The following is a 25,434-nucleotide window of genomic DNA, read 5'->3' on the forward strand; positions in this document are numbered from 1 at the left end:
ATTTTAAAATTTCCCCACTCTGATTACATGTTCTGTTAATTAGTTAGTTAGTTAGTTAGTTAGTTAGTTAGTTAGTTATAATAACATAGGAGAATAGGAAGTTTCTTTAAGATTGAAATCTACAGAGCATCTCATGATTTCATATACTTTTCTCAACATTCTCTGAAGGAGACAAAATGGAGATGATTTACTTTATATGAATGAGAAAAGTGAGGATCCAAGAGTGGTACAGATTGTCTGATGTCATACATTTTGTAATAACCAGACTGAGAACCTGAATCCCAAACCCCAAGTCAGCATGCATATGCCCTTGTTTGTATCTACTGCCTCAAGACACTTTCCTTAGTGACTAGAAACATTCCCACAGAGAGCAGTACCATCTTCCTTTGCACTGTTAACCACGTTTATGCACTAACTTTATAGAAATCTAAAAGAATAGGGATTAAATTTGAAGAGCAAGGTACATGAATTCTAGTATAACATGGTTGATATCATCTACTGGACCAGGCAAGAAGCTATTTCAGAAGTAAAGAGGATTTCTATCTTGGAGATCCTACATTGGTCCAGGTAGGATCATTGCAACAAATGAACACAGGGCAAGAGTAGCTCCAAGGCGAATATGCTTGATGACCTTAGGCTCAGCACAAGGACTGGTAAGTAGAAAGAACAGAGTGATGCTGATATGCATGCATGCATGGCAGAGGAAATCAATGAGAACACATGAGGGCATTTGCTTGAGTGACAGCACAGTGGATTGTCCAGTGAGTAAAAGATCTATTCAGGGGCAAACACAGATCTGTGAATCCTTGACTCTGACAATGGCTTCAACACTGTTCTGGTTGGAGGGCTGTAATAAGACACTGCTCATAGAACATTTAAAGTGTTTAGTGTCAAATAAGTTCTCAAGAAATGAGCATCATCCTCTGTGTATGTGAGGGTAAGAAAGAACAAATGTACATAGGAAGACCAAAAAAAGGGATGGAAACAGGAGAAAAGAAAATACAAGGTATAGCTAATATGCTCAGGAGAAAATTTCACATGTCCATACAAACAAAACCAAACAGACATATCAATGATAACACCAGTAACAATATTATATTCTGAATATTGCATACATCCAGACAGTGATTCTCCTCTGAATTGTTGTGGAAGGAAAGCCGTCCTTAAATGGAGATTTCTCTCCCAGTTTTACAGATAATAGTTTAGCTTTCTTGGATGTTCCATATGCTGCTCCTGCTCTCTCTCTCTCTCTCTCTCTCTCTCTCTCTCTCTCTCTCTCTCTCTCTGTGTGTGTGTGTGTGTGTGTGTGTGCACATTTGAAGTTGGAAATGACATAACCAATATTATCTGACAAAACCATAGTGCTTAGCAGGTATTCCACAATTCTCATTGAAAGAATGATCTATGTGCAGTTATGCAGACACAGTGGTTTATCTGCAAGCCTGAAAGTCTACAGGAGACAGTCATGCTCATTTTTTGTAAGAGGGGGCTGAGTTGTGATTTCAGGTCTCAGTTCTGCTACCAGATACCTGGAGATTTAGGAAAATGGTAACACTTGTGTGAACTTTACTTTTCTTATTTTGTAAAATGATTATGCTGCTATCAGCTCTAAAGGGTTAGTGACATTGGGCATGGGAAAGCCTACAGCTGATTCTTAACATGCTATCTTTGCCGATATTAGTACTCTCTTAACTAGCCTATTACTTCATTGTGATATAATCTGTAGAGTACTGTTAGATTCATATTCACAATGTCATATTTTCCACAGTTCTACAATACATGCAAGACTTCCTTTTATCTCCTTAAATTAACTCCATCCTTCATTTTGCATAAGTCATTGGCATCATTTCAGATGGGGCAGGCAGACTCTTGTTACATCCCTCTCTTTGATCCACACTGCTTCCATTACTCTATTTCCTTTGCCTTAAACAGTATTCTAGAAAATTAAACAATATTATCTCTTCCATTAGACTTTCATTTATCGTGAGTCTGCACATCCAGTATATGCCCATGGGAGAACACCTGCTACCTTCTACCTTCTGTCACAGATGTAGCCAGCCTTAGGCCTCATGCATCTTTCTGTTGCATCTATGAGCACTTGGGCTGTTTTTTATTATAAAATATCATAGGGTGGGTTCTCTCATTCCCGAGTCTTTGCCGCTGTGTGCTATTTGGTTCTAGTCTTACTTCTCCATAGCAATGATCAGTTATAATCCTGGGATTTGTTTCAGGTATCTACTCCAAAGTTGTCTCTGGAACTGCACTGTGAGTTCACGAGGTCACACAGTGCATGTCTATCAGGACTCTGCATCCAGAGCCTTCTGCATGGTGCCTGGGGTGTGAGTCCCAATAAACATTTGTTGAATAGATGACTGAATGAAAGATGAATGTGACTAAGGCTTATGGGGAAACCAGAATTGATTCTTTCGAGTTGTGTATGAAGAGCCTTGAAGTGGAGGCAGCTATTAGTGTCCTTACACCAGTGCGGAGGCCTCTTCTGTCCTGGCCTTCAGTTTTTTCATCTATGGAATGAGAGGTTGCCACCATGCTCATTACATTTGATTGTTGAAAATAGTAACACAGCTTAGTTGTGTAACACTCTCTCTGGTGTGCATTTTGTCAACAGACTATTGTGACATAATTTTCATGGCTTTCCTTGGAAATACAAGGGAAAGCTTCATAAGCTGGAGATAATAAATAAAAAATGTGCGTTTTGACTTGCTGTTAATGTGCTATGGATCTTTGGCAAAGCCTTTTTCATCCATATTTGCAACATTGACTTTGGGTGATGTAGTTTGGGTTTTGTTTTTTGCTTAGGAGGTCTTTTCCTCTTAGATAAAGGTAAGTATTTCGATCTTACAATTTCATTGGTAGATACATACACATTGAGAGCCTGTATGGATTTAATATTATATAACTATTGTTATTTACAATTCTGATTTTTAAAATAAACTATTTTTGTGAATCTCCATAAGTTGTGTAAGCCTTTAGGTTTCATGTAATTTGTGCCTAAAAGACGAACTGACCTCATTTTTAAATTCTGGGTGTTGGTTCTTCATCTGTAGTCAGTTTTGGGAGAGGGATGCTGAACACCTGCAGTCAACTTGAGGAGGTAAATGGGATAGGCAAATAAAGTGATATAAGTTTCATTCTGGACATAGGTCCACAGCCTGTTATTTCAAAACACAGTGTCGGCTGAGCTCTGGAGAAAAAAGGCTCTGGGTAAGCCTGATGTTACCTCATCTTAGCCTACAGAGATGGGTAATCCTGTCAGGGAAAGAGATGGCAAGAAGAGATAAGGACAGGATGAGGCCAGGCAAGCCTGAGCTCCCTTTCACAGGCCTGTGTTAGCCAGAGGCTCTCTTCTGGGCCAGGAGGGTCATGGATGCAGGTGATTGCCAAGGTTTGCTATGCCAGGAATGGGCTAAGGTCTCTGCATGGATTAGGACAGGGAACCTGCACAGTAATCCAGGCAGGGAAATATTATTATTGCTTTCATTTTATGGATGGGAAAAATAATGGGCTCAAGCTTGAGTAACTGGAAGGTAAGTGATAGAGGTAGGCTTCAACTGCACAGGCTCTGAGTCCAGAGTTCAGGCTCTTTACCTTTAAATGGCACTATCCTGTCAGGGCTAATCTGATGATACAACCAAAGAGGAGGACTTGCTTCTGACAAGATGGCTCAAAGAAGTTTCCCTAAATAACTCTCAAAGGGTTAAACCTTGATGAGAGGCAGAATTTGTATGGGAACAAGGTGGGATGAGAGGAGTAGGATGAGAATGAATGAGACCTGTAACCTACCTGCAACCCTGAAGATGAAAAAAGATATCTACCAAGACAAAATTGAGAACACACAGAGGAATGGAAGGATGTGAAGTGGAAAGGGCTGCCTGAGGCTAGATTGCAAAGGACTGTGCTTGGCATGCAGTGAAATCTGAGATTCTTCCACAGACATTTCAGTATCTCTGGGGTTTTGAAGAAGAGAGTCCAGAAAATAAGGCAAAATTAGCTAAGAGTAATGTCGAACTTTTTTCTCACAGTGACAGAGCTAAGAGAGCCAGGGTTGGTGTCTCATGACTTTGTGGCAGCAGTAATTTGAAGCAATGCAAACTGTTAACGAAGAGAGTAGAGTGTAATCAAAATTTCGAAGAGGATTGATGGAATTTTTAACTGGATGCTAATTTTCTGTTGTCTTGACATCTTTACAAAATTGTTAGTTATGACTAAATTCAGAACAGGTTCACTAGGACTTTTTAAAAACACATAAGTGACATTTAGACATCTATCTAGGATTCAGAATTTGTATTATGTTCCACTGGACAGAGAATGAGGCAATCCTCTTTTATCCTGGTGATTAGTTGAAGGGTTTGAATTTCAGCTCCCCATTTCTTGGATTCCTGTCTATTAGACTGCAGGAGGTGCAGAGTTAATCTAAGCCCAATTCTTGCCTAGCTGATGCAACTACACAGATATATCTCCTTTGGTTTAAGACCCTTGGTGATGAGCTTGGCTCCCAGCATATGGTAAAGCCAATAAAAACAAAATCTGTTAGCTTTGTGAAACAGATTAAGTTTTTAAATTTACTATTCCTGTGGAATCTTTTGAGATGGGGGCGTTAAATCAAATGTTTGAAATTGGGTATATGTTTGTGTTTTTTAAAGCATAAAAAAATAGATTAGTTACTCAGATATAATATTTTCTGTCTGGCTTAAAAGAGACTGAGTGTGCAAAAGGCTATAGAATGTAAAAGACTGATGGGCAGAAAGCCAAGGAAACCATAAAGTCAAGGAAAAAGTTAGTGTGAAAAGGCACCAAAATGGGAATTTGTGTTCCAAGAATATCAGGCAATTCTGTTGAATCTAAAGTCTGTCATTCTCAAGCGATAGAGAGTCTTGCCCCATGCGGGGTGTTTGGGAATGGACACTTCCAGTTCTGGTTATCACAACTGTGCAGCAGATAGGACCTGTTCTGAAACTAGCAGGTAGGGGCTGGGGATGCCGGTGAGCATGCTAAAGCACACAGGAAAGCCCTCACAGGGAATTGCCACCTCAGAAGTTCCACGATGCTGAGGTTGACTAGTCTCTATGTGTTTCTCTACAAGCTGCTGGGAGGACAGAAAGTTTAGACACAAGTGTAATGTCATGCTGAGCCATTCAGAACTGAGGTTAGAATGTCTGTGATGGAGGATGGTTACAATACTGACCCTGAGCAACTGATTCTACCACAGACTAGGTATACATTTCAGGTAAATCACTTAAAGTTCTTCATCGCTCACTTGACAAACTTGCTGCCCACTTCAGAGATCCTTGTAAGGAATAAAGCATGGGCAAAATACTTAAAACAGGGCCTGTCTTATATTTCATATCACGTATATCAGCTATTTCCATTACCATGAATAAGTATGAGGGAGCCACAGCTGACTTGAGTCCAAGAAAGTGGATAAAGCATTCCCTTGCTTGCTTATGGCCTCAGAGATACTTGTTCTTCATAGAACTATTATACTTACCCAATAATGACCCTTCTGCCAGCTTCTGCTTTAGGTGTCAAGATGTAAACTGCATGGTTTAGGTTTGTCTTTACAATCGCAAATAAATCCCTGTCTGGATTTCATCTCCCAGCTCTGCAAAACGCCCAGGCCAGCATCTGACCATCCTAGTGTAGACTTTTCATCCTTTTACTGCATAAGTGGAAGGAGTCAGAGGAAATGAGACATGTAGACAGATGGAAAGATGGGGTTCCTCTATGGGAGCTGCTGTGGGGCACAGTACTCAGGAATCACAGGACGGAATGGGGGCATGTTTCCTTTTTGTTTGATTTGGTTTGCGATTTGTTTGTGCTGCTGTTACTGTCCTCTTGGAGCCTTTGTTTGTAAACATATATTTCTGCTGACACAAAGTTTTGTAAGGGATGGAAGAGTAGGGGCGGGAGTGAGAGTTACAGAAAAAGGCAGGTTGTGTCCCAAAGTCTTTAAACCATGTGGTTGCTGTTGAGAATACAAAGACCTCACTGTGTATTAAATGAGAACGCTTGTTTTACAAGGTGAATAGAAATATGATAGGTGCATGTTGAACATACTTCAGAAATGCCAACAACTTCACACCATGAGGGCTTCTTGCTGCTTCCTATGTTCAGGGATGCTCAGAGATCACAGAGACTAAAAGTCCCTGAGGCAGGAGTGCGGTGGGGTAGGGGGTGGGGCTGGGAGGCTGTAGACAAGGAAGGTCCCAGGAACTAAGTTATTGACAGCTGTCTGCCTTGTCTTGTCCTAAGAAGGTGGTTTCCCTGCTAGATGGGTTCCATTTCCTATTCTCTATCAGCTTTCCATGGCCCACTGACCTGAGGATCAAGAGGAGGATTGGGCAAAATATTAGTGTTGATAAATAATAATGATAACAACAGCAGCAACAACGACACCTGGCAGTGCAGTTTCAGACAATTACAGCTACATGGAATGCTTCCTACTACATAGCTATGCAGACAGCATACTTTAATTCTGAAGTGAGTGGTTTTCAAACTGTATTGTATGGAAGTTCAAAGTTCAGTGGAATGTTTTTGGGGAAAATATTATCGTTTTAAGGAATTCACAGTAGCATAACAATTAGAACCAGAGCCTTCTAACTCATGCCCCAGTCCTTAACACAAAGCCTGGTAAATGGAAGATTACACAGCCCCATGAAAGGAAGGATTTAATGAAGGAAGACGGAGGGATAGAGAACGAGTTAGGAAGAACTTAAGACCTGATAGAAGGATAGAATGGGCTGGACTAAATTCATACATAAAATCCAAAGTGAACAATACCAGCAGGAACATTTCAGGCAACAATAGAAGTGACTTTGCCTACTTAAAAGCTCAGAGAAAGCCAGAGAACAGAGTTTGAATAAACAAAGTTGTAGATTATATTTCTAAGGAATACACTAATTCCTCCTCAGAGGAATAAAAGCCCCAATTCTATTTACTCCAGCATGGGTGCAGATGACAGAAAGTGCAATTCCTCAGTCTGATTTGACAACTCGGCATCAACATTCTCATTTTCACAGATCTTCTACAGTGCTCACCCTCTCGTGCTGGGAACAGCCTTTGGGGGATGACCTGGTATGCCCCCTGTTCCTCAGCATTTCAGTCACTCCTTGGGGCTGATGAAAACTTTGGACTGCAAAAAACTTATGGACAACCACACATTTTGACAAAAAACATCTTGAGATTCATAAATCTCTTCTAGTTCTCCTGAAAGCACATGAAAGAACCCATCTTTGCTCCATTGGCCTACACTATGAATAAAAATTGATTATTTTAGCTGGAAATGGTATTTTAAAACTAAATGATATTCATTAAAATAATAAATCATGAGAAAACATTTCAGTAATCAATCACTCCATCCATGACAAGGTTAAGATTAAGACTCCTACCTTGACATCATGTGTTCCAGTCTCTTTACTGAAAAATGTTTAGTGAATCCTATAGGCCATAGATTGAATCTCTCTGATTACTCCCTCACACATGTAGATTAATATCCACATCTCATGGTTGGAGCTATTTCAACTCTATATACACACCTTTCAGTGCCTTTCATACCTTTGAGCCAGTGTAACTCTGTGGCAACCATTCTCCAAAGCCTGCTGTTTTTAGTTTTCTTTCTTTTCCCTTTTTCTGCAAACTACACAGTCTATGCCACCCTATGTACCATATACAGCCTATGTGCCCTATGCACCATACGCAACTTACATACACAGCCTACACAGCCTACACAGCCTACACAGCCTACATTCCCTGCACAGCCTACACACAATACACACACTACACATACTACATAGCCTATACAGCCTACATACCCTATATACCCTACACACTACACAGCCTACACACCCTATATACCCTACACACACTACACAGGCACTCCCATTGGTCAGTCCCACAGTGCAGCCAAGACACTGGGCAGACAGAGAGACTTAGCACAAGAAACAGTTGTGAGCTGGCTGCCTTATGAGTGCAGAAACTTGAACCCAGGTCTTTGGGAAGAGCAATCAACGCTCTTAACCACTGAGCAATCTCTCCATCCTCCAATACTTTTATTTTCTCAACATGACTGTCACAATCATATTATAAATGCTAACTACTAGTTACTAGGTTATTGCTTTCACTTCTGAGAAAATAAAGTCTACACAGGCAGAGACCTGCTCTGTATTATCTCTGACTATATCCAACAGCCTTGAGCTCATGCTAGACATCTTTTGATCTAGAGAGACATGCAGTGATTTTTTTTTGAGATAGCTCTGAGTTGTCATTGCATCCCTGTCGAATATAGACATAATCATTTTTACTCTTTGGACTTCAGGCTTCCCAGGTCTAGAGGACAGTTTGAGTCCTATCTAACTATAGTATCTGATTATCTGACTTTCCTTTTAAGTGAAATTCAAGCACATTGGGTCCAAATTTTAACAAAATAATAAAAGGGAATGGGCAAGGGAACTGGGACTAGTCCTTCTCTGTCTCCAAGATGGGAAGGAAGTTGTGATGGTTTCTTTCCCCCTTCAAAACATCAAAGTTCTCCATCTATGTGCCAAGGAGCCTGGATTATGTATTCTGTAAATTTGCTTTCTTTTTCTATCTAGGTACTCATTTAAAAACAATTGTTGGATCATGTAATATCCAAAACATTGATAATGGTACTTGGGAATGGCAACCATGATGAGTCTCAAATGAAGAGAGTCCATTTAGGCACAAGTAAGAGTTATGGGAGAAGCAGGCACACAACTAAAAATTAGAACTAGATGGGCTGGAAAGGCTTAGAGGGAATCATGAAGAAAAGACCAAAAACTAACAGAGACAGCACACTAACTACTTGGAAAGAATGGAGACAGAGAGATACAAAAGGTCAATAGCAACATCTATCTGTATAGCTAAGAAACCAGGACTGCCTATAACAGTCATTGCTTTTCATGATGCATTTGCTTTCACTATCTGTATTTTCCTAAAGCCTACAATATCAACTTTCAAAGCACTGAGCCTTCTAGCACCTTCTTTCAGCCACCTTTATATTGTCCTTTATTTAGGTCCATCTCAAATTTAAAAATTCATTTAACAAAGTTTATTTAGCATGCACCAATATGTCCAGTATAAGTCTAAATTATGGTAATTACAGAGATGAAAACAGAAATTGTTTCTACTACTAAAGAGCTCAGAGTCAATTAGAAGAGATAGCCATGTACCTAGCCAACTGCAATAGAGTATGGTAAATAATATGTAAGGAGAATAATGGGTTGTCTGAGCTTAACATGGATGATGATCAATGGAAGTACACAATAATTATTTCTCCCACTATATTGCAAAAAGAAACTCTGGGTCAAGATCCACAGATGAGGCATGGATCAAGTTATACGGGTTGTTCTCACTAATTTATATCTTCATGAGTATGTTTAAAATTATATGCATGGCATACCCGTATGCAAGGCAAAGCATAGTGCTACATATAGACAAATGTCCCAATTCTTTCAAATGGAAGAGACATTTTATAGGTTTGAATTCTCAAAGTACTTTCTAGTCCCATGATAAACATGAGTGTTCCACAACACAGTGTTTCTCTCCCACTGCTTCAACAGCACTGTATTAATTGCTTAGTTATAGCAGTTACTATGATGTCAAGTATCTGTTTACCACTTGGCTTCCGCTACAAGAACGAGGAGGTCCTCAGGGGATGGAACTGTACCCCGCCCCTCTTTTCAGTCTCCATCTCATCGGTTAACATGCAACATGTAAAGAATGCTCAGTAATGACCTATTAAATATAAGGTGGATGGACAGAGACATGGGAGGAGGAAAACGTTATGTCTCCCATTGAATTTTCATTTGCTATTGAATCTCACAAAAATATCTACGACAAATCAACCTTTCATCTCCAGAATTATTCTTCCACTAAAGACCAGGCTCCATAGGCTGAGTTCATGTGCCATAGTTCAGGCACCAAGGCCTCCTGCACACTTCAATTCAGCTCCAAATGCATCAGGGTGCTTATTAAATGATTAAACATGTCTTCATTGAGAAATTTGGGGGAACATGACTTAAGCATTGCAAAGACAGAATCTTTGAAATAAGCGTATTTCTCCCAGTAGAATACTTCAAGGTGTGTGTGTGGGGAGGGGTCATTCTAGTCAAATTGTCTTTCTGCTGAAACACCGCTTGAATATTATTTTGCACATCAAAGATATTTATAAGCTAATGTTTTTTCAAGTCTCATAATTTTTCTTCAGATTTTTTCCTGCGTTTTTTCTCCCCTCTTGTCATTATTCTCTCTTTTTCTTCACTTTCAGGCTGTATTCTTTAAATATTTGCACTGGCCACTGGGGGCATTATTGTTCTCATTCATTCATTTACTCATTCATTCATTCACTCATGCATTCATATATTCATTCTCTCAAAAGTGTAGTCTGACCGAATACCGGTGGTGTTCTAAGAAACACAACTAGCTTGAAGACAAAGAGAAGATGAACTCTGGAGTCCAGTTTCACTACCCATCAGCAGAGGGTCATTGGTGAGGCATGCAGCTACCTACCACAATTTCAGAGGGAACAGAAAGTCACTGTCAATACAGTGCCAGCACACAAAAGAGTGCACTTTAGAAGCTGGCTGATTTTATCACAGTCACTACTGGTGAAAATGTAAGCTCCCCCCAAGGGCATATAAACAGTGGACAGAGAATCCTAAATCCTGAGGTTAGATTTTCCAGGTCTCCCAAGATCAAGGGAAAAAGAAGGAAAGGACCTCTATAGAAAGGAGGGGGAGGATGCAAACCTGAGCAACAGATAGAACCTGTACTGAAGGCACAGAAAGATACTGAGGGGGAAGAATGGAAAGAGCTAAGCATAAAATTGAGGACTATCTGCTGCAGTGAAGACATAAAACAAGTACTTTGCAAAAAGGCCAGGGACTGGGAATGGGAAGATGAAGACCAAAATGTGGCATGGATTAGACAGGCCACAATACGAGCAGAGAAGCCCATGAACCCGTTGCTCCCCTCCTCTTTCTGTTTTGGAAGGCCAAATTTCTTTTCCCTTTTGACCTCTCTGCTCAAGGGGAAATGGAATTAACCACTGTGTAATGTTTCTAACTGTGACGCACAACCCAGGTCATGTGCTTGGGTTACGTAATGCACCATGCCTGGGAGGTTTCTGGAGCTTGCTCTCATAGTCAATAGCTGTTAGGCTGGTCTTCATCTCCATCTATCCATTCCTTAACACAAAACCATATGAGCTCCTTTGTGTGCTAGGTAGGAGAGAAACTGAGACGGATATGATTCCAAATGTGCACATAATTAAGTGTGATTAAGACGTCTGGGCATTTGAAAGTGTAAGTTTGCATACGGCATAATGGAGAGAGGAGAGAGAGAGATGTGAAAAACAAGTTACACACTGGAGGGGGCCTCTTTCAAAAGAACGAGTCCTTGAGTAGGAGGCTGTAGAACCTGAAAGCATGACATAAAACTATATACAGGCACAATTCAATAAGCAAAGGCAGTAATGTAATGAAAAGCCTGCAGCATTTAAGGGAACTTTAGATAATTCAGTTGCCACTGAAGAGCCTTTTACTAGGAGTGTGGCAGAGTCACATTATTATTATTATTATTATTATTATTATTATTATTATTATTATTATTATTATTATTTTGGAGGCAGGCGATCCGGTCATCCAGTGTTGGTAGATAGTCTTGAGGGGGTAGAAGGGTTAGGGCTCAGAAAAGTGGGCATGTCAATAGTGGAAGTCATAATTTAAAGGAAGAACAGTTGCTAATCAACATGTTATAAAGCAGCATTTATTGGGTGGTGACTGAGGGTATTGATGATGTACCAGGAGTTGGTAATATTGAACAAGAAAAGGACACAGGAGTATTAGAGAAATGGTTTCATTTTGGACATCAGCATGTATGGTGTATGTTATCATTTTCAGTTTACAGCTGGGTCTGGTCTATGAACCTAAACTGAATAGAATTTGGAGACATAAGACAGCCATCACCAGAGCTGTGCTAATTAACATCTGAGAAAATATGGGAAGATATGCATGTGCTCTTTCTCTTGGCTCAAGACTTAAGAGGACAATGCCTTCCAAGCCTGACCACTGATCTCCACTACCCACTTTCCTAACTAGCATCTCAGTTCCATATCCATGAAGTGAATAACTGGACACATCCTTTGGATATTAACACCCCTTGATTCTTTGGGCTTCAGGTTTGGCTTTATAAAACTGACTATAGAATGTGTTCATTTCTTATGTTTGTGACTGTGAGCTTTGCATCTCTTAGAGTAGGGCTGCCTTCTTCCCAAATGCTGGCTTCTACATCCTTCTTTATGTCATCAGCAACCTCTGTACATAAAAGGTCTAACGTCTCATTTGGGAAAATATTCCTTTCCACATAAGCCCATTTGGTCGCATTCTGCTTTGCTACCATTCCTATTACAAAGAGCAATAGCAATCGAGGAAAGATGAATACAGGACAGACCCAAGAACAACTTCTTCACCATGGAGTAGGGCAGTCCCTCCTCTATCTGAATTCTTAGCTCCCCTGTTCTATAGACTCTGTGACAACCTACATCCTAGATTCACATTTCTTTTTGTTGTATTTTCCAAATGGGCTGGAGCCTGGTAACTTACAAGGTTGGCAAAAAAGTTTATGATTCCCCTTCCAAGCTTCTGATGATGCCAAATTGGTAGCAAATAATTCCAGAATGCAGGGAAAGAGAGGGGGAAAGGAGAGGGACAGAGAGAGGGAGAGGAACAGGGATGGGGAAAGGACAGAGAGAGGCAGGGGTATGCATACATGCATTTTCTTTCCATTGCTTGAAGAAAAGTCTTAGTAAAAGAAGTGGGCATGAAAAGTAGGGGCACAGTAAGGAGAGAGAGGAAGAAGGAACAATATGTACCCTAGGGATGATGACACTGGATATTCTGGAAGAACACAGGGAAAAGTGACTTCATATCTTAGAGTTTCAGTGTGTGTGTGTGTGTGTGTGTGTGTGTGTGTGTGAGTGTGAGTGTGTGAGTGTGTGTGTGTGCATGCATGTGAAAACTCAGGTCTCTGCTTGCATATGTTTTTACATGTGTGTATGTTCATTTGTGTGCACATGTCTGCACATGTTTGTATGGAGGTCAGAGGTCAACCTCAACTATCATTCCTAGGGACTTGTATATACCTTGCTTTTTTGAGACAGTATCTCTCACTGAAATCTGGGACTCACTGATTAGTCTTAGCTGGCAGGCCAGCAAGTTCCAGGCCACAGTCTATATTCATCTCCTCAACACTGGGATTGCAAGTATTTACTATGGCTTGCTTTTTAATGTGAGTTTTGGAGAACAAATGCTGGTCTTTATGTTTGCATGGCAAGTACTTTACCAAATAAACTCTTAAGCTAGCCTCTGAATTTTAATATTTTTATGAACAAAATAGTCTCTGATGTACATGATAACAAAGACTAATAGGTCAGTAACTGACTGTGCTGTCTGGGGGTTCTCTAGCTTGGCCTTTGTCTAGTAAACACAATTATGATATTTGTATAACTTAATAAACATTTATCAGAAAAGTCACTCAATGAGGGTTTTTATGGTGGTAATATTTGTGACGACCATAATTATTTCTAGTATTAATGAGATGGCTTCCAGCTATTAGGAAGTACTGACATTCACCAAATAATGCCTCCAATCAGTCTTTGAATGAAATTCTACCACTGTGATTTGGGTCTGCAGCACAAAGTTTATTGGGATTTCATTAAAGTATATGTCAAAGAGAAAACAATGTTCTAAGTGCTGTAAGTCAATGACAGCTTAGCAAGAAAAAGTGGTGGCTCTTCTTTTTCTGAGAATTAGTATTGCTCTTGGCATAGGGAAAAAAAAATGTGGGCACTCTGCCCCTGAGGGTAACAGGCCCAAGCACCACCTAGTGGAAGAAAATAAGCCAAAATGGAAGAAAACCAGAGCTAGTACCAATTTCACAATTATAACCTAGGATAGCCTCGGTGGGGATTACAAGACTGTCAAAAGTCTCCACTAGAAGCACCTTTAGGGCCAAGGTAGTGATAAACTTATAACACCTTTCATGCCTCAGACAAGAAAAAGTTGGTCCAGGGAAGGAAGGTAACATGGCTAAAATTACAAAGCAAGCTCTCTTTCAGAACTGGCCTCTTCTAGCTTTCTTCTGTAGATAGACCTACATCTGCCCATCCTCCTCCTTTCCAATGCTTCCCTTAAGAAAGCCGCTCTAAACATTCTATTCAAATGTTACACCTCCAGCACGCATCCACATACCAATCTTATTTATTTATTTATTTATTTATTTATTTATTTATTTATTTTGAGTTAACATTTACCCGGCATTAGATGACATGCTAGCTTGCTTGTTTACAGATTGTCACCACCTCTCCCCAGCACCCAGAATATAAACTCCCTGAGGGCAAAGAGAGGTTACAGCACTCAAAACTATACCTAGCACACAGCAGGGATTCACAAAAGTACCTAGTGAGTGCTTACACAGGGACATTACAGACTCACTGTGTCTCTTATTTTATTTTCACTGCTTAGATTTCCTGTTTTTGAGTACACACTCCTGTAAAATGAAGTAAACACCTTTTTTGTTTTATGCTCACTTTTGCTCAGTTATTTTGGTTGTTGTTTTAGTGTTATAATGAAGGCTATAACTCTCTCTTGCATGGCAAGGGAGGGGAGGACAGTTCCTGACTTTGCCAAAGGAGATAAACATATGTAAGTCCCAGAATCATTGAAATAAGTAGAAATAATGTGCAGCAGGGGTCAACACAAGTAATATCAACATAAGTTAAAGATTGCTGGGTCACCTGTCAGCTAGATTCCATTACTAAGCATTTTACACAAGAAGACCCAGTTAATCTTCGGAAAGATCCCATGATGTAAGAATTGGTGGTAGCTGGATGCTATAGATGGCAAAAGGGAAGCTAGAGATACTGAGTACCAGCCCAAGGTCATGCAACTAGCAGGTACTCTCGAAGGAAATCAATTCAGGCTGACTCCTGAGTCCCATGATCAACCTCTGCAAAGTATGTCCTCAGTAAACACACAATCATTCCTTCTAGTCCTCTTGAAGGTTCCAGAGGATGCGAGAATGCACTCTGGACAATTGGGCATAGAAAGGAACTAGAAAAAGAGAACTATAACCATGTGCAACTTGAGTGATGTACATTATTACGTTACATTGGGGTTTTTTACAATGAGTAGTCAGTCTCCTGGCATTATGAGAAGGGCCAAAGGATGCTGTGTGTCTCCACATAGTGGGGAGTCCTATACAACAAAGAATTTTGCCATTCAAAAGAATTTTGGCATACAAACCTCCACTACCTCATCTACATGTTCCCTTCTATTCTTCCTTTGAGCTATCCCTGGCTGGTCATGGTAACCAAAGTTCGCAGGTGTAGAGGGAGGGGCAGAGGGATCCTAGTGTCTGAAGCACATGGTGTGTCAGGCGTTCAGTTAATCTCTGTGTGACCTTGGGAGAGTACCCGTGCCTCTCCGCCTCTCCCAGTATCTGTGAACTCATCAGCTCAGAGAATGCTCGAGCTTTGGGGATGTTGTCTCCTTTATGGCACTTCAGCCCTTTAAATTCTTTTTTACTTCTGATTATAGAAGCACTCAATTACATTTTGAAAAAGCATGGACAAAAATGTGTTAAAATGCCAAGTTTCCACAGCATTGTTTCAACAGTGGTTATCAATACACCAGTAATTTCTTAGCCTTCCTCACTTCCACTTCAAGCTTCTATACTTCTATACTTAAAACAACAACAACAACAAAAAAAAATAGATATAACACAACTCAACCTATAGGTGCTTCGGTGTGCATTTTTAACAGACTGGGATCTTTTAAAACTATGTGCTAACAACACTATAATCACAACTCAAATCCCCCTGTCAGTCCCTGTCCATTCAAATACTTTGTAAAGGAGGAAAGTGTTTTTTGTTTTCCTCTGAACAGAATCTTGTAGGATGATGGGGGTTAAGCACAGTAGGATGAAAGGAAATATATGAAGTAGGACCATGGCCTTCAGTATCTTTCCAAAGGCCCCCTAAGCTTATGGGGACATGGTGTAAAGTTTTTGTGACATCCTTGCCTCTTCTTTACATACTGAAAACAATGGGTGCCAGGCAGGAGTCATGAGCTGCTAGGGTAACACAACAGTATCTGGCAAAGTTTGGCAGACTTGTGAAGTCCTAACATCAAAGGACTGCAGTGAGGTTGTGCACATGAGAAGGTTTCCTGGATCCATCACTATTATCTGCAGTGTAAACCAGGGTAATTAAGTCACCTTTCTAGAATGACGTTGACTGCACAAATCCATGCCTCCTTCTACCCACACTGGCATAAACAATGATTCTGATTTTAGCTAAGAGCATCTTATGTCATGCACTCACCTGGTCTCCATTGCAATTATGAGCTGGAGATGTTTTGTGTAATCACAACAAAATTCTGCCTCTCTGGTCTAAAATCACAGAGCTTAGAAGGATATGAAGCCAGGACCTGAACTGCAAACTCTTGATTGTCAATTCCTAGTATGCAATGCCCAAGAGACATAACCTGGGAAGTCAGTTCTCACTGATGTCAGGGTCTCAGGTGAGCATTCTCAGTAATTACCTCAAGGCAGGAAGCCCAGTTCTCCTTGCAACAAGTGTAAAATTGGGGAGGCTTTGAGGGGCAAACAAAACTGTAAAGGGACAGAAACCAGAGAGCTTAGAAACAGATTCGAGTTGGATAGGAGCCTTCTGCCTCAAGTAGACAAGATATAAACAACACCCAAAGTTGTCCTCACTGGGGAGCAGGGGTGGGGCCAGTGCTTTGAAAGAGATCTAAAGGTGAGAGTTTTCAAATATCAGGAAAACTAGTGGAGAATGTTCCAGAGCTAAGCTTCCCTTCCTCCATTCCTGCTTAGTGAGGCTCTCATCCAACACTGGTAGATTCACCTGGAATCAAGTTTGTGAAACTCAGCTCAGTGTGACTCCATGCAGGCATGTTTTTACCTTAAAGGGTGCCCCAGGAAGAGAGAGCATGGCTTAGAGCACAGGAAGAGCTCAGGTCAAAAAACGTACTGGCCCAAGGAGGCCAGAGGCTGGTAGCAAGCAGAGATTCAGATGGAAAGATGTCTTCTTCCTGGGGGGTGGCAAATCTAACATTGGGCCCCTCTGGAGATGAAGAATGTCATTTTCATTTACTGCATCATTGTACCCACCTCCTCAACAAAAGGACTTCAAGTTGAATCTGAGAGTCTTCTACTGCTGGTCTTTCAGTATTGCTTAAGAAGGCTTTGAGAACTACCTGTTCCCAGGCCAGCCACAGGGCCAATGCAGCAGGAACCCTGGGATGAAGTCTAAGATGAGTTGTTTAATGATTGTCTGATAGTCATACTATGGAGCCCTGACTGGTCTGAAACTTGCTATGTAGACTAAACTAGCCTCAAAGGTGTGGCTTCCTAGATCTGGCACCCTAGTGCTTGGATCATATGTGTGTGCCACCATGTCCAGTCCAAAGGATGTTTTAAAAGCTGGCCATCCCTTATGCATCCAAATGATAGTTTAAGGATCAAAAATGTCTTATAGGCCCCTCTAAGCAATGGAGGTCTGTGTGACCCTGGTCCTCACTGTCCTCTTTTTACACTGAATTTCATGATCCAATTGGCTGCCGAGTTTAAGCCTGGGATAACTATTTCTGTTCCACCCCTCCGAGTGTCCAATATCTTGGGTTTTCAGGATACATTTCTCTATGAAGAGGGGGAAAAAGGTGCTTTGAGGTTTAACAGCCTGAAGTATGCCTATCTGTCCATTGAACAGTAGCATAGGGGAGAGAGGGGGGTGGGAACAAGAACTTGTGGCTGGTGATTTGTGATCACCACTCACTTTCTGTTCCTGGAGCTCTATGCTTCCTCTCCAAGCCAAATGGCTGTGAAGCTTACAGTTCTCAGCAGTCCTGGACTCCCTTTGATTCTTACTAGCAGGGAGTCACCCACAGATTAATAAAACAAAGATAAAAGTCAGAGAAGAGACTGGAGTTTAATGGTTCCTAAAGATGCAATGCTCATACCAGATATCATTCTAATTCACAAGGACATGCTCTAAACACACACACAAGGTGACTTGCCTTCCAGGAGTCCTAGGCAAAACACTGAAAAAGGAAGTGTGTGTGTCCAACCTCAAATAGGAGCTGGCACTCTTCAGGGGTACTTTGTGCAGCTGTATGTCATTATACTACCCTGAAGTCACTGTGCCCATTTCACAAGCTAGAAAGCTGAGAGACAGGTGAATGAAATAACAAGGAGGATTACACAGCAAAAAAACATGAGGACAATTTCTAACCGGGTCAGTCTGATGACTTGATATGAAAAGAGAAACAGAGCTGCCAGGTTCAGTCCAATTTCCAGGTGAGTCCTCTCCATTTCTCACTATCAAATCTGGAAAACCGTGGGTTGGTACACAATGTCCAAGGGAATGGAAACATTCTGCAACAAGATTCTCACTTGTCTTGCCCTCCAAACAACATAGGAACAAAGTACTTTGGCATTGCCTTCTTGGGTGGGACTGTCTACCTGAGGGGATTGTGCGACTTTGGACAAACTCTCTTCAACTCTTACACAGACAAACTACTGTGTTCTCTCTCTCTCTCTCTCTCTCTCTCTCTCTCTCTCTCTCTCTCTCTCTCTCTCTCTCTGTCTGTCTTTCTGTGTGTGTGTGTGTGTGTGTGTGTGGCCTGTGTGTATGCCAATGCCCATCTCGCAGGGTGGTTAAGGGATAGAATGCTCAGGTGTAAATCAAGCTTGAAGCACACTGCTTGGGAGAGCAGGATTTCTAGTGTCCTCAGCTGAGATTATCCCCAAGATCTTTGAAAAACCCTAATAAAAGAAATTTTGTAGAGCCCCTACTAAGTACCAAGGCCAGTTCTAAGTACTTTACACTCTTGAACTCAGAATCATCATTCTCACAGTCCTGTTGTGACACAAGTGCTTACAGCATCTTTACATTGTGGATGAGGAAGTTGGAGCCAGGAGGAGACAGCTAGCTTGCTCAAGGTCACAGCTGGACAAGGATAGAGGTAACCAGGCTACTGACATTTCACTGTGACCAGTGCCTCCCAGATGGAGTTACAGCTGTTAGAGAGCTCTGCTCATGCTCTTGTGTGAACTTCAAATGAAGCTTCTGAGTTTTTGAAAGGGTAGGTGAGATGTAAGAAATAACCCAGAGAAGGGAGGAAGAAAAGACTTCTTAAGAACAGCCAGCAAACTTAATTCATTCCAAAACTTACAACAACAGAAAAGGACCTGCCAGTAGCCGTGCTGGGTGGGGCGCAGGTTTAAACCCCTCCGGAGCTCTCTCCTCACTGGAACCCAGAATCCTGAATGCAGGAAGAGTGCCAATAAGGTGGAAGAGTTAGAGTGTGGCACTCCTAACAGGTCAGCAGAAACTTCATTAAGATTATCTGTCACTCAGAGCCTCTGCTTCATGGAGCAAGTTGAGCCTATTGTTTTCTGTTTCTTTTAGACTATAGGGATGGTGGCAAATGGTTGGGGTTGGCTAGGGATGGAGGCAGGGGTCTGGATCTGTCAGGAGTGTACAAGAGCAAAGAGATGGGTCATGTGTCATATCATCCCCACTGCCCGCACCACACACACACACACACACACACACACACACACACACAGCACCTACAACAAAAACAATGCAGTCAATTATCTGGATGGTGGGACTGTGTGTGGTAGGAAGTGGTTATGAGATTTCTTTCTCTGCCAAATGGTAGGTGAGGCCTAGAAATACGAGTGCCAGGGGTTAAGTCCTAGTTCTGGACACTGAGCTCTGCTATCCAGCACACCCTCTGGCCCTCTGTGGATCTCTTCCCATTTGGGCTAAATGATAACTGATGTATATGTAACATTTAAGGACCCTGTCCATAGTACTCTTAAAGGACACTTCAGTTCATAAGGAGTCTTTCAGCTTTGACAGGAGAATCCTGCACCCCGGTACTTTCTAACTGTGACTTGGTGTTTTTCTGCACAAGCCACAGTAGTGTGTGTGTGTGTGTGTGTGTGTGTGTGTGTGTGTGTGTTCACCTTCCCTGTCAGAAAAATAAAAGACATGCTTTCTGTGCTTCAGAAGCACCCTGCTCCTTCCCCCTGCCTCTCTCAGTGCCTGTCTGAACCAATGTCCAGTGAAGTGAAGTTTGAACCCTGGCAGAAATAGCACCAGGGGCAGGCGGATCTGGGAGCACACCCGCCTACCAGGAGGAGCAAGGCCTGCCTCTGCCAGACGACAGACCCGGTGAACAGCACCGTAAAATTAGACCTTTACGAAACCCAATTGAATCGTGCAGACTAGTGATGTAAGGCAGGCTGGCCTGACAGAGAGGCAGCAGCCCTGAGCCCGAAATAGCAGTTGCAAACCCTGCTGAGGGATGACTGCTCTGGAGATAGGTGACCAGGGATTCCTGTGAAAGTGGTGACGCCCAGACAGAGGTCAGGCAGCCAACCGGGCATCCGAGGTCGCTGCAGCCAGGCTGAGGATGTGCATTATCACCTAATTTCGGGTCTTGTTTCTTCCAGCCCGAATTTAATCACCGAGCAGGGAACCAAAAAAGTACTTTTAGAAAAAAAAAATCCTCTCTGTTTGTTTGCTTTTTAATTCTAGGAGAAGCAGGTTCTCTTTAGTCCCACAGTATGCTCGCGTGGAGGATAAGGCAGAATAAGTCTTTTCTGGCTCCCTGCCAGGTGTTTACACACCGCCAAATCTGGCTCCGACTCAACTGGGGAGGAAAGGGAGGGTGGTATTCAGCAGAATTCTCTGGAGAAAAGCTCCTTGGCTTTCTCCAGCTACACGGCAGCCGCGCCATTTATTTATTTATTTACTTACTTACTGTTTTTTTTTTTTCTCCTGTTTTGTGAGGAATGTTATTTCCACACATAAAATGAACCAGGCATTTTATACGAGCAATAATAACCTAACATCCCCGATCCAATTAAAGTATTTTACTGCAACAATCATTGTGAGAGTGGATTGCTTGTTCCAGAGAACAGGAAGAGAGGGACCTTGTTCTGAGTTAGACACTTAGAAGGCAGCATCCCATGCAACCCCATTTATGTATATGTATATATGTATATATGAAATGCACCCACTAACTGTATAACCCCCGGGCTTTCCTCTCCAGGGGATCCCTTCCAATTCACTGACACAACAGATAAAGATCGGCAAAGCCAGATCTACCCTTCTCTTAACCACTTCCAAGCAGCAGACCGCTTGTGTTTTGAAAGCGAAACACACACACACACACACACACACACACACACACACACACACACACGACAGAGAGAGAGAGAGAGGGAGAGAGAGAGAGAGAGAGAGAGAGAGAGAGAGAGAGAGAGAGAGAGAGAGAGAGAGAGGAGAGATCCTGAATTGTCATCATCTTATGATCATTTTGAATCTTGTGTCTCCCGTTCAATATCGTACCCTCCTCTGGCTGAGGAGGGTTTGGGAGCTGAAAGTGAATGAGCTCTGTTTCCCTCTCCTTTCGGGGGAGGGGGTGGTTAGCGATGACGTCAGGTGTGTGTGTGTGTGTGTGTGTGTGTGTGTGTGTGTGTGTGTGTGTGTGTAGTCGTTCTCGCTCTCCTTTGGTAGCTGGAAAGTGGAAGCTTTGAGGACACATTTTATTGGCATGATAGTAGAGTTTGAGTCCCCCAAAGGGGACTTCGTGTAAATAGAAGAGTCAGAGCACTGTTAGGGAAGGTTGAAGGCAAAACAGAAACAAACCGTCTGAGAGTGGTGTGTAAGGGGTAAGAGGCAAGATCGCAAAAGTCTTTGCCCCCTCTCTGGCTGCAGCAAAGAGGGATCCCCTACTCTGTCTTTAAGACGTCCCCGGATAGGCAAGGTTGTTTATGAACTGAGGGAATCTCCCAGAGAGAAGAGGCAAACTTTTGTTTCTCTCCTCCAGCGCCACCCCCCTCCACCACCCCTCGTTTTATTAAAGGCATTTCCACGGAATCATTTAGAAAGGAAAATGGATGTTGAGGCGTTCGGAATGTTTGCAGCCCCTCACAAAGTGTCCGGTTTCACTATGGGCTTTGCTGTGAAACAGCAAAGGGGAGAGAGGGAGGGTGACAAGGGAAAACTTAAATTCGCTTTGGGCTCATAAAGTCCCCAAAGAGAGAAGCGCCCCAATTAGCTTAGTCTGGGGAAGGCTAGCGTAGTATGCGCTAAGAAGGTCTGCCCCAGCCGTGAATGACGGGCAACCAGCTTTAAAACCAAGGACCGGGAATGGCAGTGTGGGTGGTTATGGTGATGGGGGTGGATCCCAGAGGCAAGCTTCTATAAGAAAGCAACTTTGGGGGTACTTCTAGGAGTTCTAAATCTGGCAATCACAACAACCTCGTCCCTCCCAACTTGCAGGGTAACTAGGCTAATGAAAAATTACCTCCATGAAAAAGTAAGAAATTAACGGTCCCCCTAAACTCCTTTCATAAGCAGCCCAACTGGGTCATGTTGGCCTTCCTCCCAAACCGAAACGGAGTCTGTCTGCACATCCCGAATACAGCCTACGTGTTCAGGGTTCTCTGGGGACTAGCCATCCCTCGCTTGTGGGCTTCTAGAGGCATGGAGCTCTCAAGTGCAGTTACCCCGAGGCCGGGTAGCATCCCTTTCTCAGTGCGCCCATTACTCAGATGGGTTAAAGCGAGTCTCGAAGCTCGCCTCCACAATCCCTGCACTGCTTCAGGGGCGGCTCCCGGAGACCCTCCCGCCGCCCGCACCCTAGACATTCGCATCCCCTCGGGGAGGGGCCCCGGAGACTAGACGGGTGGTCTGTCTGCCTGAGAGCGGACCCCTTTTGGCTTACCTGTGATCACCGCTGGAGACCTCTGGCCCCCTTCGGCTCGCAACCACACTTGCAGGGTGAAGGCGTCGCGGGGCAGTTCCAGGTCGGCCCGGAGGCGCAGCTGCTCCCCTCTCCCGCTGAAATAGAGCGCCCGGCTCGGCGGGCTCGGCTCCTCGGCGCCCCTCGCCGCCCGCTGCTGTCGCCGCCGGGGGACGCGCACGGCTTCCCAGGCACCGCCCGGAGGCGGCGGCGGCGAGGCGCGGCGACCGCGGGCCGCCCGGGTGGCGCAGGTGGCCGGGCCGGCGGCGGGGCGCGGGTGCGCACGGCCCGAGGGTCTCTCCGGGCCCGGCGGGGGCGCTCGGCCAGCCCGCAGCCCAGCGCGGCGCTCAGCAGCCCCAGGCGCAGCACCCAACTCCAGAGCCGCATGTCCGACGGTCCCCCCCGCCCCCCCTGCGCCCCTGCACCGCCGCCCGGAGCTGCCAGCTTTGGGAGCCGCTCGCGCCTTGACTTTGTCCCCCTTCTCGGGCTAGCCCCCCCTTCCACTTGCTTTTTTCTTTTCTTTCTCGCTTTCCTCCTCAAGGTGTGTGCTCCACTCCCCCCACCTTTCAAAAATACAGTCCAACTCCTCCTGGTTGGCAATTAATTTCTCTCCCCGCTCTTTTATCTGCCTTATCCCCCTTCTAACAGCTGGATGCCTTCCTCCTTGTTTTATTTCATTTTATTTTATATATTCCTCGCTCTTAAAAAAAATCTCCTCTAACACACTGATCGGCTGAATTCCCTCCCTCCCCCCAAGATGCTCTCATTTATTTATTTTTTGCGTCCTTTATAACACAAGCCACAGCCCCCTTCTCCCCCCTCCCCCTCCCCTCCCTCCTTCTTCACGAAATGAAAGGAAAGAGGGGGAAAAATCCCTTAGAAGATGAGTAAACAAGCGTGTGCTAATCTGTTCGCCAGCACTCCACCTTCCCAATTGAATGAGTCCCTGTTCAAACTGCGGGGATCATGACCAATCAATCGGTCTGGAGAGGCCGAGCCATCCAGCCTTCCTCTACTTTTCTCTCCTTTGCTCCAGCTTCTCCACCCCCTCTTCTTTTTCTTTTTTTTAAGAAGACAATCTTAAAGTAACAATTTAATGAAATTCTGTACACACCCCCTTACGGTCCTCCCCGCTTTCTCATTAGTGCTCAAAACACACATTCCTGGTTTTGTTTTGTTTTGCTTTGCTCCCCCTTCACCCCCGCCCCTTATTTTTATTTTGCCTCGTGGCGGGAGTGAGAAGGGTCCCTTTACCCTTTCCTGTTACATCTCTTCCTTTTCCATACCACATAAAGCATTGAAACTTGGTTTTCGGATTCCTTCTCATAGTCTCTCTCCCTCTTTCTTTCTCTTTCTCCCACTTTCCTTCTTTTTCTATTCTTTCCTCTCTTTCCCCCTTTCTTCATCCCTTCCTTTCTCCTCTTCCTTGCTTTCTGTTGCTTTCCCGGTTTCTTTTGCCTCTCTCCTTCTCCCTCCCCAAATTTCCTTAAAATTGCACTACAGTGAGAGGGTCCTCTCTTTCCTGAGCCCCCAGGGCAGCCACCTTCAGGCTTCAGCTAATCAAACCTATTTCCCAAAGCCTCAGATTCAGCAGAACATTCGATAGGCATCCAGGGCATCTACCTTGTAGAAACTTTGGCCAGTGGTGGGTCTCCCCTCAGTGCCTCTGAATATTCTTAAAGCATTCAGGTGGTTGCTAGACATCATATTGTTGTTGTTGTTGTTGTTGTTGTATATAAAGGACAGGAAAATATAAATTTACCCAATTTCAACCTTAAAAAAAAAAGAAAAAAAACTTAGTCTCTTGACCCTGTCCCAACACATAGGTAAGAAGCTGGCTGTTTGCTGCTTGTGTCTCTATCTTTTGAACTGAAACATGTATTTAATATATATACATAAAATGCCCCCCCTTTATGGAACTCAAAGGCTCCCCCTTATGGCAAAACTGCTCCCTTTCCCTCAAGTGTTTAATAAGTCAAAATGAGTTAGCTGTGGTGGAATAGAAATTATTAGTTCTTTGACAGTTTGTTAAAATAATATCCAGATAAAAATATTTCATTACAGGTAGAATTCATGGTGGAAAACAGAAGTGAAGTTGATGTATCAATTTGTGATTTGCTCTCCCGTGGTGCCCCTGTACTCAGGGCACTTCCAGACCCTTCTTCCAGGGAGGAAGAAAACCACTGGAGAAGATGGGCTGGTAAAAGGACAAAGATTTGTAAGAGGAGCAATGACTCAGATGTCCCCTCCATAAAAGCTGGAATGTGGTATGCAGGCATCATGGCACTGTTCTGCAAACCAGTTATCCTAGATGTCTGCCCTCCTGGTCAGGAAAGAATTAGCTATATAGTCGCAGTCTAAGAGCTCAGGAACTCAGTTTCTCCACTGTAAAGTGAAGCTCAAATACAGCCTACATTTTTTTTTTGAGACTGAATAGAAGGGAAAATATTTAGTGTGCACAATGTTACACAGAAGAAATTTCCTTAGGCAACTCTCACTTTCTGCAACTCTGAATAACCAATACAAGCCAGGAGATTGTCCTCAATGGAAG

General features: G+C 43.1%; 1 protein-coding gene across 1 annotated transcript in view; it reads right to left on the reverse strand.

The window, feature by feature from the left end:
• The window catches only part of Pappa (pappalysin 1), a 244,114-nt gene extending 220,844 nt beyond the window's left edge, over positions 1-23,270 (reverse strand). The window contains 2 exon segments of the mRNA XM_027400262.2: positions 22,866-23,162; positions 23,165-23,270. Of these exon segments, the coding sequence (XP_027256063.1) occupies positions 22,866-23,162; positions 23,165-23,270 (403 nt within the window).
• Between the last annotated feature and the right edge of the window lie 2,164 nt (positions 23,271-25,434).

The sequence above is a fragment of the Cricetulus griseus genome, chromosome 2 (genome assembly GCF_003668045.3).
Source record: "Cricetulus griseus strain 17A/GY chromosome 2, alternate assembly CriGri-PICRH-1.0, whole genome shotgun sequence".
NCBI lineage: Eukaryota > Metazoa > Chordata > Mammalia > Rodentia > Cricetidae > Cricetulus > Cricetulus griseus.